Consider the following 19,988-nt stretch of genomic DNA (forward strand, 5'->3'; position numbering starts at 1 on the left):
CGATGTAAATGCAGCCAAAAATAGCGCGGATGGTCGACATTTATCGCAACGCGCCTAACGTGCATCTTCGAGTCGTTGAAATCTACACGCCAAAGGGCCCTCCATCTAATTGTATAGGTGTCGTTGTGAACTCTTGTAGCAAGACCGCTGAAAAAATGGCTGCAATTTAGCTCAGCTCTGCGTGGTTTGGCGAAATCGTCTCGACGACATAGACGGCTCCGGCCGACTCATTCCGTCCGTAGCGAGAACTGCAATGCTAATGCCGCGAGAGCGGCGGAATGGGGCCGCGGGTTCGATGACGCCTTCCCATCTAAGGGGTAGTAACGGAATGTATTGTCGCTTAGCGGCGACGGCACTCAAAAAGGGCACTGACAGAGTGAAAAACAAACTTATTTGGCGAACTCGGCATGTGTCTCAAACCAGCACTAAGCAAGCAGAGATAAGGTCACGTGCTGCCGCCTGTGAAAAATTTCGCGCCGACAGTGCCCTTGGCTGTCCAGTTCAAAAATAAACGGCGTGTCTCTCCCGAAATGTGGCCGAGGACGTCCATACCAAAGGGTGCTCGCCAAGCCAGCTCAGGATGGCGTCCGCTATGCATCTTGCAACTCTGAACCGCAAGGTTTTTGAAAATTTGTGGACTGAGGGGCTGGGTAGCCGTAGGACTAAAAGAAGCTAAACAGTCATTAATATCAGGGAGGACCAAAACGAAGTCAACGCGTGCTGCAAAAGTTTATGTGCGGAGAAACGTTCGTTACAGGCCGTCGGCGAGCTACAGCTGCTACCTCTTGCCCACCGCAGGAACATCGTGGCCACGGTGAACCTGTGCTGCCAGCTGGACCTTCGCCAGATCGCGCTGCGCGCGCGCAACGTCGAGTACAACCCACGGCGCTTCGCAGCCGTCATCATGCGTAGCCGGGAACACCGCACCACGGCGCTGCTGTTCCAATCCGGGAAGATCGTCTACACTGGGGTTCGCAGGTGCGGTCTATTTCACCGCCGTTCTAGGCGTTTTTTTGTCTTTTTTTCAAGGCGGAATACTTTTTATTCTCCTTGGTCGGTCCAGGTAAGGAAGTCAGAGGTAATCTTCCTGTGACTTCACATGACATAACGCAAGAGTAATCTTCCGCACTCTCCGGGCAAGTGGCTTCTCGCCCTCTTCGATGAAACACGCATTGTGAGAAAAAGAAGGAAGGTCGGGCTTTCGATTATGGACGATGACACCGGACAGTGCAGTTTTACAGAAAGAATACCGCAGAGTATATGAAATAACCGAGGTTGATCTGCATCGATACATTGCCGCATTCTATCGACAAGGACACTACTTTAACTTGAAACGGAGCTTTTATAAGCTAGAAAAAGAGAGAAAATGAACTACAGGCGTCGCCATCATCGCCCGATTTCTCAAGTAAACTGTGGTACGTCGACGGGTGTTTTTTGTGAAGATCCCAGAGGCTAGGCTACATCGTCATTCACTTCGAAACCGCGATCACGGAGTCCATTTCGGTGCAGTCTTCACGAGTTTGATAAGATTGGCGGGAAAATTTTTGAGTGCAATTTCCTCAGCAATAAATACGTCTTTCGCTGACGGGCAGACATTAACATGACCCAGAAAGAGCCGTAGACTCGATTATTTATTAGAGCGCCGATTGGTTGCAGTTGTCCTCAGTCTCGCGGAGTTGGCCTTGATAAGGAGTGCATATATGAATATATTTGGCTTACGCTCATCGCCACCATCGGTTCGCTCGTAAAGCTTTAGAGCGGAATTTGTGCTTATGGAAACGAATAGATTATAATGGGAACAAATTACCGCGAAGGGGACAGTAATGCGGAAGAGGAAACAAATGGCCGGTGGTGTTAGCAACTGAAATTTCTAGAAGCCGCACTGCGGCTTCTGTACATCAAGTGCGGCTGTGCACCAGAAAACAATCTCAAAGCAAGTGTGAAAAAAGGGCTCATGAATGGGGAACAAAATCCCGAGAAAACGTCGAGGGCATTAAAAGAAAACACAATAATTTTCACGAAGGAAGAACAATTATATTTTGCAGCATGCCAACGGAAGGAGTGATGATATATCTACCCGGTTGCGAACACAGTACAGCGACTATCGCGACCATTTCGCATTTGAGCTTTCCCTTCCGTCTTCCGATGATTTCCTACGTTCCAAAACGGGAGAATGCATTTAAACCTCCCCGCAGGGGGGCGTCTGCAACTTGCAGGCGTTGGTTAGTGGCGACACCATGGGTTCCCGAGCATCCGCAGGGACAACCCCGCAGGGGGATGATGGTGAACAGTGCATCACCACGAACCCGAGCACCCGCGCCTCGCCGTGCGTGGCATCGCCGTGTCCGGGGAAAATGGGATCCTGGTGGTTGAGTCGATGCCGAGCACTTGGACCTTTAAGGCCCCTCGGCGGAGGCAACACACCACTTTGGCCCCAGCTTCCTGTAGACGGCACCTCCGGCCTGACCCGACCGGGGGAAATCGGCAGTCGCCCCTTCCTGTCCTCCTCTACATCTTTTACTTTCCTATCTTCTTTCTGACCACTGTCCGGTCTCCTCGTTGTTTCTTAGTTTTTTCATTTCTTCATGGGCTGCTAGGGTTAACCTTGTGTGGCGAACTACCATGGGTTTCGTCACATTTGGTTATAGTTGAGATGTACAGCTGGCGTGGGCAGGACTTGCGTGCAAGTTGCTGTCCCGTCCCCTTGTTGGGCTCCGTGGTGGGTGGCTGCAACCGTGGCTGAAAAACTATTTTTTTTATGGCTCCCCTCCATTCCCAACCTGATCGCTCTCTAAAAAGAGAGCGGAACGATGAAGATTTTTTTTCAAAAAAGAAGAGTGTCATTCCCAAAATTTCATGTCATTCATAGCCAAGCTGAAGAACAACAAGCAAGACTGATTTCCACATTCTTGGTAGGAAAGTGCCTGACAGATACCTTGGGGTTTAGGTACAAGGTATCAAAAATGGCTAGTGGCGACTTACTGCTCGAAATACGTGACACCGTACAGCACTAGAAACTTGCAAACATTGTATCAATAGGGGAGATTCCTGTCTCCATCACTTCACACCGATCTTTGAACACAGTCCGAGGCGTTATATCAGAAATTGATTTTGTTCACCTCTCTGAAAAACAAATGCTTGAAGGCCTTGCCAACAAAGATGTCATAAATGTTCAGCGGATAAAGATCCGGAAGGATAACAAGGAAATAGATACGAAACACATTATCTTTACTTTCAACACCAGCACACTACCTGAAAGCATTGAAGTCGGGTACCTGAAAATAAATGTAAGGCCATATATACCCAACCCACGCAGATGATTCAATTGCCAGAGGTTCGGCCACGGCTCACAGAGTTGTCGCAGCCGCAAAACTTGCGAGAAATGCACCTCGAAGGACCACCAGTCAGATGAATGTGTTCCTGCCCGGCGATGCACAAATTGTGAGGGAGACCATGCTGCATACTCCAGGGCTTGTCCGTTGTGGAAAAAAGAAAAAGAAATAATTGCTCTCAAAACCACTGAAAACATTTCTTTCAAGGAAGCGAGAAGGCGATACGCCGAAACAAACCGATTCTTCTTCACTGCGAAAACAACCTTCGCCGATGTGGTGCGTGGGCGCGGCGCATCACACCAGGCTTCGGCACCTGTCCAGGCCGCCCGCAGTGGGCCTGTGGCAGGGCCATCCGCGCCCCCTGGTGGAGTAGCTGATACTACTCCGCCAACCCCAAAGCAGGCTGCGCAGACCCCCGGGTCAGCGGGCCTCAAGACCTCTTCCCATAGGTCGAGGTCTAACTCAAAAGTCAGCGTGCATCCTGCACGGTCGTCCAGCGCCTCTGCTGAGGCGATGGACACGACCCAGGGAAGCAACGTGCCGTCCACATAGGACGGACGGCGGAGGTCTTTGGATCGATCAAAAAATATGAGGCTCCGAGTCAAGGGGCTAAATCAAAGTTAATCTAATTTTATGTGCACACATGCACACAACATTAAGATGGCTTTCATAATACACTGAAACTGCAGAGGCCCCGTAAATAACTTTAACGACATAAAATATATTTTAAACACAATTCACCCTATCGCTTTATGTGTGCAGGAAACCAGTCTAGGCCCTCCGCATACTAAGGTGCTAAAGAAGTATACTGTCTTCCGCCGTGACCGAGAGGGGGCGAGCAAACTCTCCGGAGGCGTAGGCATCATTGTGACACCTGGCGTAGCAGCTAGCGAGATCACACTCAAAACTAGGTTCGAAGCCGTAGAAGCCAACGTGGCTGGTTACAAAACCATTAAAGTTTGTAGCGTATATATTCAACCACATCTCGAAGTAAGACAACATGAATTGCAGAGCCTTTACAACAGTTACCAGAGCCATACTCGATAGTTGGCGATTTTAATGCACACTCTTGTTTCTGGGGCAGTGAGAAAACCGATAGCAGAGGTCAGGTTATTGAGGATTTTATACTACCCAAGAATATTTGTTTATGGAACACCGGTAAACCTACTTATTGCTCCCCCAGTTCAGGAAAAATGAGTGGTTTAGATTTGTCTTTTAGCTCTCCTTCAGTTTTTAACGATTTTAAATGGGATGTCTTAGACAACCCGTACGGAATCGATCATCTCCCTGTTAAAATCTGCCTGTCATCCCCACCATCAGTCACCCAGACAAAACCACGGTGTTGGAAGCTCAATTTAGCAGACTGGCAGCTTTTTAGAACAGCAGCCACGTTACAGAATATTACGTTAGAAAATCTTAATGTAAATGAAATAAATGAAAAGTTCACAAATTGCATTCTTTCTGCCGCACGCTTGGCTATCCCTCAATCTTCAGGAATAGCACAACGCAACCATAAAATGTGGCGGACACGAGATTGCAAAGAAGGAAAAAAACAACAAAATAAAGCTTGGGGTATATTTCGTCGATACCTCACACAGGAGAACCCTATAAACTTTAAAAAGCAAGAGCAAAAGCGCGGTACATACGTCGAAATGCCGAAAAATCATCCTGGCAGCATTTCATTTCCTCGATAAGGAGCCAAATCTCTTCGAAAAAAATGTGGGAGGCAGTACACAAAATGGATGGTCGCTACTCTCCATTCACAGTCCCTCTTCTGAGCGCCCATGGTGTACCGACAAATATAAAAGAACAAGCAGGCATATTAGGCGAACATTTTTCCACTGTATCTAGTTCATCTAACTATACAGAATAATTTTTAAAATATAAGAACACAGCCGAAAAATAAAGACTGCCGATAAAGGGCATTGCTCAGGAAGCATATAATCGCCCCTTTACACTACACGAAATTAACAGTGTAGTTTCTTCGGGTAAACAGACTGCACCAGGACCAGATGAAGTCCATTACGAAATGCTTGCCCACTTGTCCGCACATGCTGTAGACTAGCTTCTGAAATTTTTTTAACAAAATATGGTTATCAGGAGAGATTCCAGAGGCATGGAGAGATTCCAGAGCCACCGTTGTTGAAGCCGGGAAAAGTGCCTACATCCCCTGGCAATTACAGGCCTATAGCCCTAACAAGCGTACTTGCCAAATCCTTCGAAAGCGTCCTTGACATTAGATTAATGTTTATATTACAATCCCGTGATCTTCTTGACATCCATCAGTGTGGGTTTAAAAAGGCGTGCTCTACAACCGACCACCTAGTCCGCCTAGAGAACACAGTCCGAGAAGCATTTTTGCACAAGCAACACTGCCTTGCGGTCTTTTTCGATTTAGAGAAAGCCTATGACAGAACATGGAGGTTTGGCATACTGCGGGACCTTGGAGACCTCGGAATCCTTGGTAGACTGCTAAAATGATTGAGTGACTTTTTGACCAACCGTTCATTTCAAGTACGCCTGGGTGCCACGCCTTCTAAGAATTTCATTCAAGAGAACGGCGTGCCTCAGGGCTGTATTTTAAGCCCCACGCTTTTTATAGTAAAAATGAATTCCCTAGCAAAAATAATCCCGAAGTCTATCATGTATTCTGTCTACGTCGACTATCTCCAGATTGCTTGCACATCCTCTAGCGTTACATCGTGTGAGAGGCAAATACAGATGACAGTAAATAAACTAGCAACTTTGGCAGACAAAAACGGTTTCAAGTTTTCTACGCAAAATTCAGTAGCTGTTCTTTTTTCGCTTAGAATAGGACTGCACACTGATCCCTCCCTGTATTTAAATGAAGTCGCACTACCAATTAAAGATGAGCACAAATTTCTCAGGAATAACTTATGACAAAAAGCTCACATTCCTACCGCGCATAAACATACTCAAAAAGAAAGCTTCTAAATCTCTGAATATACTAAAAGTACTTTCACGAAAACATTGGGGTTCCGATAGGACTTGTCTTTTACAGATTCATCGCTCTGTAGTACGTTCTACATTAGATTAAGGATGCATAGTTTATAGATCAGCGAGGCACTCGTACCTTAAACGGCTAGACCCAGTACACAATTTAGGTTTGCTTCTTTCCACCGGTGCATACAGGACGTCACCGATAAACAGTCTTTATGTGGATACCAACGAACCATCACTTACAGAGAGAAGAACCATGCTCACATGCTCGTACGTTTTAAAAATACGTTCACTACCTAAACATATCAGTAAGAAAATAGTCACTAAGTGCCCATCTAGAACACTATATATCAACAAACCATTAGCTATAAGGCCACTTCTCCTGCGTTTTGAATATATGTGAAAAAACCTCGGCGTAAAGGATGCATTACCTGGCGTTGCTCGAAGACGTGGTCCACTGCCTCCATGGTTCAATTTTCCTGAAATCTGTGACCTCACTCTTGCACATTTTCGTAAAAAGCGAACTCCACAGCAACATATATTACAAGAATCCCGTGCCCTTGAATAAAAATACAGTAGTTTTACAGAATTTTATACTGATGGATCAAAAAGAGATAGTTGCGTAGGAAGCGCAGTGGTGCGAGGAAATTCGGAGCAAATAGAAAGACTACCACACTGTTCCTCCATCTTCACCGCGGAGTACTACGCAGTATGTATGACCATAGAAAAAATACTAAGTGAGAACCTCAAAAATGCTGTTATTTACACAGACTCCTTAAGTGTACTTAGAGCTCTCAATTCTAAGAATGCAAGCTCCCCTCTTCTTGGTGATATCATACACAACATAGTAACTGCGACAGCTCAAGGACCAAATATAAAACTGTGCTGGGTCCCGAGTCATGTGGGAATAAAAGGCAATGAGAGAGCAGATGTGTGTGCTGGTAAAGCACGTGGCGAGAAAATAATGAAAGTAAATACGCCGTTTAATGATTGAATGAAATTAGTAGCAAGGAAACTAAGAAAAAAATGGCAGTCGGCATGGAACAATGAGGTAAAAATAAACTACACTTGGTAAAACCAGTTTTAGGTGAATTTAAGTCGTGTGTGCACCAAGAACGTTTCAAGGAAGTGATCTTATGCCGTCTCCGAATAGACCACACGCACCTTAGGCACAACTTCCTACTAACAAAACAAGAGAAACCTGTTTGCGAAGAATGTGGAGATGAACTCACGGTTAACCACATTTTATTCTCTTGTGTGGAATTGGAAGAACTAAGAAAAACGTATTTTACTGAATTTTATAATAAATGCATTCCTTTTCATCCAGCACTGCTTTTAGGAGATGATGCAATTGTTAATATATCATGTCTTTTTAGCTTTCTTAACGAAACTGGATTGCTGAAGAGACTCTAAATTTTCTCCTCACTGGTTTGTTTGAATTGTAGTACACCTCAGCCAATTTCTCATGCCTGAGAAAAAAGCTGAGGCTTTTATTATGATTGGTTGGAAGCCTCGATATCCTTCCGCAGCCAAGGAGGGCTACTGATGTTACCCGGCCCTCTTTAAAGCTTTATTTGTAGCCATTTATAATATTTGTGTATGTGTTCACTGGGTAATATTAATGTTTGAGGGCCGCTGGAGCAGGGATGATTCTTGCATTTATATAATATTCAAAAAAAAGACTTTTCCTATACCTTGTTCTTGGCGCATGATGGCCTCAGTTGCCTATGTGTCATAAAACACAACACAACACGCATTTAAACCGTTTATATCATGTGTTTCAGGCACTCCAGGCCTTCCATTGTGGAAGGGCAGGGATGCCTTTCCGCTGCGTGCGGTCGGCAGGCCGCATCCATGACGGGAAAAAATTATTTCGCATCCCACGCGGGATGCACAAGCAGAGAACAATAAAAAAGGTGATTGACGAAATATGAGCCTTCAAAACGCGCACTACTATGCGAGATAACAACCGAGCATGCATATGAGGAAAGAGAAGGATATCACGTACGGCTGCCGATGGTATTTCACTCATGTGCCTAAGTGTTCAAGAGCGATGCCGCTTGCGTAACCGGCATTCAGCTTATTTATTTTGAGAAGATATCTAAGTATTTGAGGATCTTTATGACACCACAAAAGCACATTAAACCGCTCATAGGAATCTGCAGCTAAATTTGTGCATTTGCAGAAAATAGTCCGAAAATGCCTGTCGTGTTTTAAGCCCGTGTCTTCCAGTTTTGCTGCCAGAAGTCACAGAAACATTTTAGCAGTTCCAGAAAAAAATGTTATTTTCAGTGTATGACCAAGTACACTAATGGCGCCAGCCCTCGCTATGTCTGCGCTGCCACCACCCTTCCTACTATTTTACCGTGGAAAAAATGCTCGTTTTTTATGGGTTAATTTTATTTTTGATGGAAAATATACGGCAGTCACACTAACAAACAGCACATAAAAATGTAACATATCAGTGCGCTCTTTTATAATATGCACCTATTATAGAAATTTTTGGCAGTATGATAAAAAATTTTCGTCTAATGTAAAAAATTTATGACAAATACTGGACATTATGTCTGTAACACAAAAAAATACTTTAAGGTTTGAGATATGCAAAACGTTATTTGTTTTACAGCATAAAGCTCCTAGAAGTTTCAGTGTTCTGACTTATCAGAAATTCAAGCTGCAAAACATTTGCTGGCTCAAATAATGTGTTTCTTGAGTGTGTTACAAAAGGAGAGTTTTTCTCGCCAAATTCATTTATTTAAAGATGATAGAGAGTCTAAACACATCAGCAAACTTATTTGTTTATTTATTTCACATAGTTTTCGAGCCTGAATGCATTACAGAACGGAGTAAAAAGTACAGAAAACAGTACATAATTATACAATATTTGGTTAATAAAAGGTAGAAAATACGTTCTTCTCAATGACAATATTTGAAGAATTAACGTTGAATTGTAGCACAAGAAAAATTGGAACGAAAATTGAGTGATTGCTACAGCAAAAGTTCAACATACATACCAATATCATAAAAGAAAAAAATTGACTGAATATATCAGGTGCACGAAATGTTTCCAAACATTGCAACCAAGTGCAGTACACATGTACTGTTTACCTTCAACAATGGTTAAAGCTACAAAAATAAACTTCACTGCCCAAGGCTCACGAGCTTCTGGGCAAAACAGATTCTTAATGTTGAAAGACACATACAGCCACTAAATACGCCTAGAAGAGCTGTAAAATGCCTGGCAATGAGAAGACCAGAAAAGAACCTGGCACCATTGCGATAGATGTTCTTACAAATGAGCAAGGCATCGAATTTTGCAGCCATGCTAAACAATCCTGGACAAAAGTATTCTCGAACGGGAAAGAGTATATGAACGCATTTTTTTCATATATTGTAAGATGTCACTATAACAACCAATGTATGCGCAGATCTCCCTTTGACAGGCTTGCATTTTTAAGGCGAAAGCCTGATTTGCCCCACTGAGCGGAAACTCCTCTGTGTGTGTGATAACACCTGATGGTACCCATAAAAGATGGCGTCCTCATGCGGACGGTCGGTACATCCGAATGCAACCTGATGCGGCAGCTGGTGGGGGAGGGGCGCACGCTAGGGCGGCGACTGCGTTGGCGAAGTCGACGGCTTAGAGGTAGAATTGCAAGCAGTGTGACATCGGGTTACACCACGCCGCAGCGCGCGTAGGGTGCAGCGGCGCCGCAGCGGCGGCTTCGAACAGTCATGTAGAGGTAGGACGTTGCTGGCTGCGTGGCAACGCGATGATTACCCCTCTGCCGCGTCACTTCACCGCAAGTAGTCATAGCGGCCGGTTGTGTGTGGTCGTGTGCTATGGACAGAGAACGACTGCGTTAACGCGTGGTGAGCGGGCGGGCTTTTGCCTTCTCACACGCAAGCAGTCTTAAGTATCTCTGCCGAATTATTTGCTGTTAACGTTTTTGCCCTCGTCAAAAGCGTTCTCCACTGGTTTTCTATGGCCGACTTAACGTCTCCATGCGAGCGTTGGAAAAAGTTAAAAAAAAAAGATTTTGGTGCACATCGGAAGAAAGGACCATTTCTTTCATTATTTGCGTAACAGTGCCATACAATTTTCCAATATTCATAATTTTTGTCTAAGACTGCTGGAAATGTCTGCACCTGCGAACTTTTTGTGTGTGTGTCAGCGGCTTTGGCTCAAGGTTGCTTGCTCAAGATGAACATCCAGATACACTTAATCCTGTTGTCTGAAGTCTTATTGTCTCTCATCTGTTTGCCTTCGTTGCACAGCGCAAACCCGAAAGAGAGTATCTTTTCTCAGGCTGTCGCTGAAGAGATGGCTAGAGGAAACCTTGGAAACATAATGTAGACATGGGGCAAATCACGGCCTTAATACTGCGAACATCATTATAGATTGCATCTTATAGGTAGCACAAAATCAATAAATTGGCAGCAGTCAGAAAACAAAGCTTTCAGGTGGCTGGTTTCTGGAGGTCGTCATCGTAAAAACTAAAACCTGGCTATCTGATGCCATCGTGAGGCGCATTGTTGCTACTATGAGGAGGAGGAAGAGGAGGAGTAGGAAGAAGAGGAAAGGCAGGGAGGTTAACCGTTGGGAGCTCTGGAAGGTGACGTGGCCCAGCTACCCAGGCTGCGGGGTAGCGGCTAAGTACCTGGCGATGTTGCGCTAGCTTGCTCAATTTCTCCTTCTTTTTGTCTGTGCCTGCTTGCACCTGTTCTGGGGGATTGGGCGCGGAACGAGAGTTTAATGTCTACTTCTACTCCTGGCCAGGGGCTTTCCCCTTAGTCGGCATCTCTTCTTCAAGATCAGCTCCAACTTGATCTGTTTTTCCGCAGTGGAGTTTCGAGAATTCCGGTCGCTTTAGTGCCTTCCGATGGAGGCACTATCCGACTGAACAACCCAGAGGCAGCACAGGTGGCTCTTCAATCCACATCCAAGCACCTCATGCGCATTACTGATGTCCCGCAGTTCGGCAGGGGTTGTATTTTGTGCAGGTCACCGATAAAGACTGTATTGAAGACCTGCTGAAGTGTACGAACTTCGCCAACCAGCCGATGAGCGCATTCATTCCGCCTCATCTAGCATGCTCCAAGGGCTTGGTCCGAGGGGTCGACTCTCGATTGAGCACTGTGGAAACGCTTGAGAACCTCTCGCCTGCGGGAGTGGTTGCTGTCTATCGATGCAGCAGGATGGTTGACGGAGTCAAAATTCCTACGGAGTCCGTCATTGCCACACTTGCAGGGATATTTTGCCCGTCAGAGATTAAGGTGTGGCCATTGACTTTTCGAGTAGATGCCTTTAACTCTCGGCCCCTTCAGTGTCAGAACTGCTGGCGATTTGGCAACAGCGGCAACGCCTGCAAATCGGCCTTACGCTGCTGTGCCTATGGGGAACGTCATTGCAGAGAGGAATGTCCTGAACAGAAAGAGAAATGTTGTTTGTGTAATGGTGCTCACCCTCCTGATTCGCCTGACTGTTCTGCATGAGCACAAGAAGTTCAGGTGCTTGAGCTTATAGACAAGCGCAGATGCACGCGGAGAGAGGCTTTTGCCGCAGTCAGGGAGAGAGCCTCAGGCTACTCTAGTGTGGCCGCCAAATGCCCACCCATAATGGATTCCAGTTGGTCGCAGGTTATTACAGCGGCAGTTGAGAAAGCTGTGGCAAATGCAATGTATCGCATTATGGAAACGGTATCCACGTGCATTTCTCAGGTCATAGCTGCTCAGATGACCAATCTTCTGCAGGTGTCCACCGCTCCGCTCTTGCCTTCTTTGGCTTCGGAAGCTACTCCTCCTTCTGTAGTAATCGATTCCGCTCCACAGAGCCAAAAGCAATGTGAGCAACAAAAGACCTCTCAGGCCTCTCCTTCGAACAGCGTTATGGACGCATCTTTTATGGACTGTATGAATATGGAGTCTGTTCTCCGCGCCCAGAAACGAAGTGCGTCTTCTCTGAATATTGCAGGTCCATCTTGCCCCCAGTCAAAGACAAAGAAAAGTAACGCAAATAAAAATGCTAAGACCAGGATTCTAGAAATGGTGGTCGCGGCTGTGGCACTCCAGCCAAGATAGGGTTCTTAAGTGTACTCCAGTGGAATTGTCGATCAATATTCTCAGCTTCAACAGACTTAAAGTGCCTATGCAATCAGCTTCTACCCGAACTAGTTGTTTTACAGGAAACATAGCTAACTACAAATTTCAATTATCATCTCAAGGATTACCGTCCGTTCTGGCTTGACATGTCATCACGAGGGAGAGGGTTGTTAGTGCTCTTCTGTACAAAATTTTGCCACATGGCATGGATTTCTTTCCAATATGCGGACAATTAATGTGAAATCCTTGCGGTTGACCTCAGTGTCCCAGGTTAACAGCCCTTTACGGTAGCTAATGCATATTTCCCGTCTGGTGTGCGTGACACTTGGCCCTTTGACTCACTCATGTCTAGTAGCCGATCTCAGGTTCTAGTACTGGGAGACTTCAATTCGCACCATGTGACGTTGGGGTTTAAAACAGACAGCTTTGGTTCTAGACCATTTGATTTGGCTTCTGCCAACAAAATTGGTCTGCAACAATTCCGGATTGCTTACGTTTGTTCGGAGTCAATGCCACTCTGCCTTGGATTTAACGTTTTCCTCCCCAGGAGTCTTCGTTATGTCTTGGACGCCTGTTGACTGTGCAAAAAACAGTGCTCATCTCACGATTAGTTTCAAGTTTGCGTATAAATTAACTCCTCCTGAGCGACATCAGCGCCGTTAATAAATTAAAGTTGCTTTAAAGATACGTTAAAATCAGCCCTCCAAATCACTTCAGACTCTTGCACTCAGACAAGTGCCGAAAGCAAGGCTACACATATATGTTCAGTGCTGGACCATGCAAGGCAATAGTCTGAATTTTTTGTTAAGGAAACCAAGGGTGCAATCGCGAACAATTGGTGGAATGCTGAGTGCACGCGTGCATTTAGACGACGGAAAGCAGCTTGGAAGAAACTTCTCATCAATCAATGCCCAAAAAATTGGCTACATTATAAGTATGTTGCAGCAACATTTAAGCGCACTCTCGCCCGTGCAAAGGAGGAGTATAATACAAATCATTATAATTTCCTTTCACAATCAGAAAATAAACGAGCTTTGTTTAATTTCATGAGGCGCATCAAGGTGATTCCACCGGCTGCCAACATTGAATCCCTCGTTCAGTCCCCTGCTGACATAGCAAAGGCCTTAGAGGGTATTGCGTGTGGCCTAGAGCTTCGCTTTACATCTGCTCTGCCTTCTCCTACTATATTCACATGCATCTCAAGTGATTTCACTGACGTCTCTATGTCTGATCTGTCGCAAATTGTTCTGCGCTCATCCCCAGCGTCTCCTGGTTCCGATAAAGTCGCTTCATTTGTGATCAAAATTTTATTCAATGAATCTCCTGCAGATCCGTTGGCTCTAGTTAACCATTTTATTAAAGGTCCTTGGATACCTCATGAGTGGCGTCTTGCTGAAATAGTTCCATTGCTTAAAAAGCAAGGGAAGGGCTTAACTTTGGACAACATACGTCCTATTTCATTAACATCGAACCTAGTGAAATAGGTGGAAAGGGTCCTTCTCAGCCGTGTCATGTCATTCATTTCAGAAAAGGCTCTCTTGAATCCATGTCAAATTGGTTTCAGGCCGGGTTGTTCAATTTGGTGTGCTCATACTGACCTAGAGAGTCGTATTAAATTAGCTCGTAATTGAAAATAGTTTGCTGCGCTTGCCAGCTTGGATGTCAGTAAAGCATACGACAGCGTTGAGCACTCGACTCTGCTACTAAGATTACGGGAACTGAACTTCCCAAGCTATTCTGTAGCCTGGATTTCTGGTTGTTTTTTTTTTGAAAAATGAAACTGCTGCCAAAATGGTGTTTCCTCAAGGAGATTTCCACAGACAAGAGGTGTACCGCAGGGATCAGTTCTCTCACCTTCTCTTTTTAACATTTTCATTCAAAATGCATTCAAAATGTGAAAACTTATGTGTACGCCGACGATATTGCATTTTTTTGCATCAGCAGGTGACATTCACACTCTTTATGGAACCCTGCAAAATTACCTCAATGTTCTTGACAACTGGTTAGGAAGAATTCATCTGTCCCTCAATGTGAAGAAATGCGCATTGTTAGTATTTCCGGTTTCTGTTCCTGTAAATATCTGCCTGGTCTATAGAAATAACATACCTCAAGTTCAGACGGTGAAGTATCTCGGAGTAATATACGACTCTACTCTGTCCTGGCGGCCACACATTGAGCAAGGTTCTGCAAAAGGAGTTCGGGTCATTGGCATCCTACGCAGGCTTTGTAGTGCTAGGTCAGGCATGAGAAGGCATACACTTATGATGATTTATAAAATGTACGTCAGCCCAATTTTGGAGTTCGAGTGTGTTATTCTCCGGAGCTCCTGTCTATAAACTTCGCCCTCTTGTGCTGTTGAAGCCTGAGGCGTTTCGCCTTTGTCTGGGGCTTCCAAATTATGTCGCCAATGCTGTTCTGCACTTTGAGGCGCGAATCCCATCGTTATCAGCTAGGTTTCGCTATTTAACAGTTCAAACATTTTTAAAATTGTGCGACTCACCTCTTCACGCTTCCAGTAAAATATTTCATAGCAAACCTTCCACCTTTTTTAGTGCCGCCTGGTCTCATTTTCATACTCCGCAGATATGTTGCGTGCAGTCCCTCCTTGATCCCATAAATATTCATGTTGCCGCAGTCGCCACGGGCGTCGTCTGTCCCGGGCGCGCAAGGTCGCTCTAGGTGGCACGCGCTGCAGTTGTCCGTATACCTTCGATTCAAGGACTCTGGAGTTAGAGCTTGACTAGTTATATATCGCCCACAGTTTTGAGTCACGTGACGGCTTGAAGTTGTTTTTTTTACTCGGACATATGAGAGTTCGCACAATATGCTAAATTTGTTTTTATTTTTACAGCGAACTACAGGCCAGGATTGCAGCAAGAAAGTTTGCACGAATCACGCAGAAGTTTGGATACAACGTAAGCTATGCTCTTTGAATGATGTCCTACTAAGTATACTGGTCGGTATGAAAAAGAATCGGCATTTCTTCACATAGAGTGGCTCGCTCTGTGAAGGTGCACATGCTTCCATTGTGTTCTATAAAGTGGCAGTTAGTTCAGCGTTCATAAAAGCTTCCGATACACTAGGCAGACCCCTGCAAGACGAAATGAAAGGCAAAAAAGTTCTCACCTAGTCACGTGGTCACGTTGTCCTGGGACCAGATGACTGTTTTTCTTTCATGCCGGAGATGAAAGGGCAGTTAATGTTATTGCCTCATCTACCAACGAATCAGCCCACGTCGAAATCAATACGGCGCATGCATAGCCGTGCCAACATTTTTCACCTGTGATATATATTCAGCTAACGCATCTTCGTTTTTTTATGTTGTAATGTTTCCGCTTCGGAGGCACATTACATCATTGCATGCAAACCTCTTTATATATGTTCCAGTTTTATTTCAGCTACTATAAAGAAATAACAAAAGTAGGCAAGGAACAATAATACACGTTAAGAAGGCAGGCAGCACTTTCTCCGAACACTTTATGAAATGCACATGGGCACCAAAAGTAGTAGGGGCAAGCTGTATATTTTGTATCATCATTCGTGCTTCCTTTCGGCTTCTTTAGTGCTCAATTTTTCAACTTCCGCAGCAGAGAGCATATGTATGCAGAACCTGTGCCTTTGGCATGACGATTTTCGGGCGCGAAATTTCCAGCTGACCTCACGGCCGGTCTCTAGAAGAACGCGCCGTTCTGATTTACGCGTGGTGCATGGCGCCGCCGACGAGGGCATTGCAGCCATTTGGCGCAAATACGGGCAACGTGCGTGGCCCCTTGCTTGTAACAACGTTGGTGTTTACGGCTAGTCTGTTCACTATTCGTGTGTTGCACAAATGCCACAAGCGTCCTCCCACAACTCCCTCGCAGGCAAGGTTTGCCGACTTCAAGGTGCAGAACATAGTGGCCAGCTGCGACGTTGGCTTCTGCATCAAGCTCGAGAGCCTGGCTCTTAACCACTCGCAATTTTCACGGTGCGTATACCTCCGAAAGGCGTTGATCGCAGTGATGCAAGACTATCGATAGTACCATCAATAGTTGAGTCACTGTCGAACTATCGATGGTAAAACATATAGGAAATGACCCAGGCAAAATTTGAAGGTTGCCATCTTGTTGTGCACGGTCAGTTGGCCATCTTACGTTTAACTTCAAGCAGCTGCTCAGCAGCTTATCAAGGTTAGTCGCGGTCAAGGATCGGACCGACTGGGCATCTAGTAGAGCTATCGCTCTAATACAATCGACAGTGCTATGGAAAGTTTAAGATCAAGAAACTTGCCGCTTGTAAACACTGAAGCATAAACTTGGCGACGTTTTCCCGCGTGTCCCGAGCACGCGGAATGAGTGGTACAGACGATGGGCTCTCTGTCCACTCGTCACCAAGCACTACAGATGTACCCTCCGCAGAGTCACTGGATAAGGTATTGGTATAGTGGTAGTACCGCGAAGCTCCTGGTCGTGCTGGCAACAGCCACCGGCGCCGTCCATAAGGGTACCAGTGGCCGGAGACGCACCACACTGGGCGCACCTGCTCCTAAACCAATATGTTAGCAGATTTTCTTGCTCTTAGTAGTTTAGCTGCTGCTTACGAAACAGTAGGAGCTGCCAGTAGTGTCAGATAAGCTTGCGCGGAACACTCAGCGTGAGGGAGCCGACGATGTAGATTACAACAGCCCAACGATTGCGAACACTTCGGAACCCGTAAGCGGAGCATTTTTAATAAAACTTTCGCTTTTCTACCCTACATTTTAACCTGCTTTAAGTTCTTTGTGTGTTGCACCTCTCCAAGATTTCAGAAATTGGAGGAATTTGTTTCGGATGCCGCGTCCATTAATTTTATCGTTTAACGCGACTGGTGGCGAACTGTCGCACGTTGCTTCGACCCGGGCTTAGTAGGAAAAAGAAAAAAAAATGGCCGCAGGAAAATTTTCGCGATGATTTGGAGGTCGTTCTCTTTGACCTCAGTGTTATCTCTGATGGCATATTCATGCGATAAGCCGCCCCGCAGTCGCCTTCTATGAGCTTAGTTTCTTTGTTGGTGTGGGTTAGTATTGTTCATGACTATAGCGATGGCCATATTTAGAACATTCACAGCTTCGTATAATAATTTTTTTGATTCGCGAAAAAAACTGCAGCGAAACTTCAGGAACTGAGTGTTACTAATAGTCAGTTATTGCAAAATATTTGGTGCTATCATAAGCCAACATTTGTAAAAGTATCGATAGAACTATCGACAGCAAACATTAACGAACTATTGTAATACTAGCGACATTATTTTTACAATGCTCCTAGTGTAAAGAAAACGTTGAGGCCTAATCCGTGCTACCCCTGGATTAACCTACTGCAGGAATACATGTGCGCAGTGTCGTGTTTTGGCAGGTTTACAAAGCGAATATTGCGGCCAAGATGATGGAGCGCGGACGTACGGTCTGCTTAAGTCACTTCCTGTTCCCGGCATCTCGGCGGGGGGATGTGTTTATGTTAAAAACCTTCTTTTTCAGCAATGTAACGTTTTCCGGGAGAAGCCCGTCAGGGGGGAACAAAGGAACGAGGACGCCAGCATTGGCACAATCACACACGTTTAATGCACACGGCGAGACCACTAAACACGCAAAATCTGACACGAAGAGAACCAACGCACACCACGAGCACATCGAGCCCCGGCAAGCGCAGGTGCGATGAAGGCCACAAATGCGGGATCGAACGCCAAAGAGAACGCATACCAAAGAAAGGCACTCTGCGCGTTCCAATACGATAAATAGGCGTTTTTTTATTATATTTAAACGCACAATGTTACATTCCTGGTATCTCACCTCCACAAGAGCGCAAACAAAAGTTTGAATGCCACTTTGCTCACGGCGCGGTTGGCCTGCCCTCGACCGTCAGAGCCTTGGAGTGCGTCGTAAAAGCAGGCGTCAGAAGATATGCTCGGGTAAAAGTCGCTGTCACAGCTGGGCCAGCGGTGTCTTGCTGCAGATGCGGCAGTAGGCAACAGACCGTGTTTTCTTAGCCCTGGAGGAGAAAACCTTCTGGAGGACGGGCACGAGCGTCTCCTTTCTACCATCATCCGCTTCCCGCCGGCGCACGCGCTTTTGGCGCGAAAGCACTATTCCGGACGTACCAACAATCTTGTCTTGTGCTCCAAACCAACCCGGGTCAGTTCGCAGGAGCGTCGCGCCATCTGTGGCCAACGGGAGGAGGGCTTCGCGTCAACTAAGTTTCGCAACATTGTGCTTTCATCACAACCTGCCCCGCCCTGCTAGGTGGCAATTAAATTAACGATTAATCACGAGCGGTTGCTCAGGAAGAGCAACACGGGTCGCACGATCCATACCGGTGGCTATGGTAGAAACGGCCACCTGCCAGCCTAGTAGTGCTACGGGGGCTCGGCGAGATGTATGACTGTTAAGTACATAGTGACCAATTCTGCATACATGGGCGTTAACCCTGTAAACCCCTTACGGCGAAGTTTAAGTGTCATTGCTCTCGCATGTGTACTCGGTTTACTACGTTAACACCCTACCACTGCTTTACATCAGCTGCTTCGCCTTCTATCGCGTAATTTCCTTTTTTATCTTGTGACCTTCTGCCCGCTTTGTTTTTCTTTCTCTTTTTGCGTCGCCTTCTTCGCCTTCTTTACTTAAGACGAGTGACCGTTTGTAAAACGTCCGTCACCAGTTCCTTATGAGGTAGACAGAAATACCGTACAGAAATATCAACTGCAGCCCTGCGGCAGTGGCCGAGTGGTTTGTGCGTCAGCCTAGCACCGAAGGGCGTGGGTTCGAATACGACTGAAACATGTATATTATTTTCCCGAGCTTTCCGGTGCTGTGGACGGGCCAAATTTTTTAACAAGGGAGGTGTAAGTGCAGCCGTTAATTTCATTCCGGTACTAAAAACTATCGGCATTATCGGTATTCAATTTCCGATAGTCCTGTGCCACTAGTTGCTCGAAGCTATCATTGGTTTCCAATCGATAGACGCCACGGTCGAGGACATTCCAGACGGGACGAGGGTGCTGAAGAAATGTTAGTTTCGCAACTTTAACTGGTTTCCTTCAGGGTAATGAACGCGAAGGTTGGTTGGCAAGGGTACTTACATTGAAGTTAGGCCGTGCGTAAGGGAAATAATAAAACCGCAAAACTAGGAAGTGTCTGGCGGCGGATTTCTGACGGACCACACGTCGCAGGAGAAAGGTTCGACCAGACCACTCGGCGAGGTATGGTCAGTGACCGCGTATCACCTGGATTCAGTGTAGCCGCGATTTGGCACTAGTACCTCCTGTCTGAGACGTGGGGCGCGCCACCGATGCCGTGGTTCTCTCTGTGTGGGATGAACAGGACGGAGAAAACACTGTGCCCGCCTTGCTCCAAGACTGGCCCTTGTTCGCTCTTTGGTCTTTGGTTGTGGAGGAGCATGATGCTTTTTTTTTTGCGACAGTTCGATTTTGACGGCGCAAAGGCAGCTTGGCCATGGGTATCGAATGCTTGGTCTGCCCAAGATGGGATCAAAAAAAACATTTTCTCAAACATTTCACCGCAGAGAAGCCGCGTACCAGGCCTAGCTATCGACGAAAGCCGGCATTTTTTTCTCTTTTTATCAA

The 19,988-nt window shown here is 45.9% G+C and overlaps 1 protein-coding gene across 1 annotated transcript in view; it reads left to right on the forward strand.

Annotated features, from left to right (window-relative positions):
- Window positions 1-19,617, forward strand: part of LOC144117387 (uncharacterized) — a 36,751-nt gene extending 17,134 nt beyond the window's left edge. Inside the window, exons 2-5 of the mRNA XM_077651237.1 lie at window positions 758-978; window positions 15,247-15,310; window positions 16,259-16,362; window positions 19,575-19,617. Of these exons, the coding sequence (XP_077507363.1) occupies window positions 758-978; window positions 15,247-15,310; window positions 16,259-16,362; window positions 19,575-19,617 (432 nt within the window). The remainder of the gene's footprint in view (window positions 1-757; window positions 979-15,246; window positions 15,311-16,258; window positions 16,363-19,574) is intronic.
- The last annotated feature ends 371 nt before the right edge of the window (window positions 19,618-19,988 follow it).

This window comes from Amblyomma americanum, chromosome 1 (genome assembly GCF_052857255.1).
Source record: "Amblyomma americanum isolate KBUSLIRL-KWMA chromosome 1, ASM5285725v1, whole genome shotgun sequence".
Taxonomy (NCBI): domain Eukaryota; kingdom Metazoa; phylum Arthropoda; class Arachnida; order Ixodida; family Ixodidae; genus Amblyomma; species Amblyomma americanum.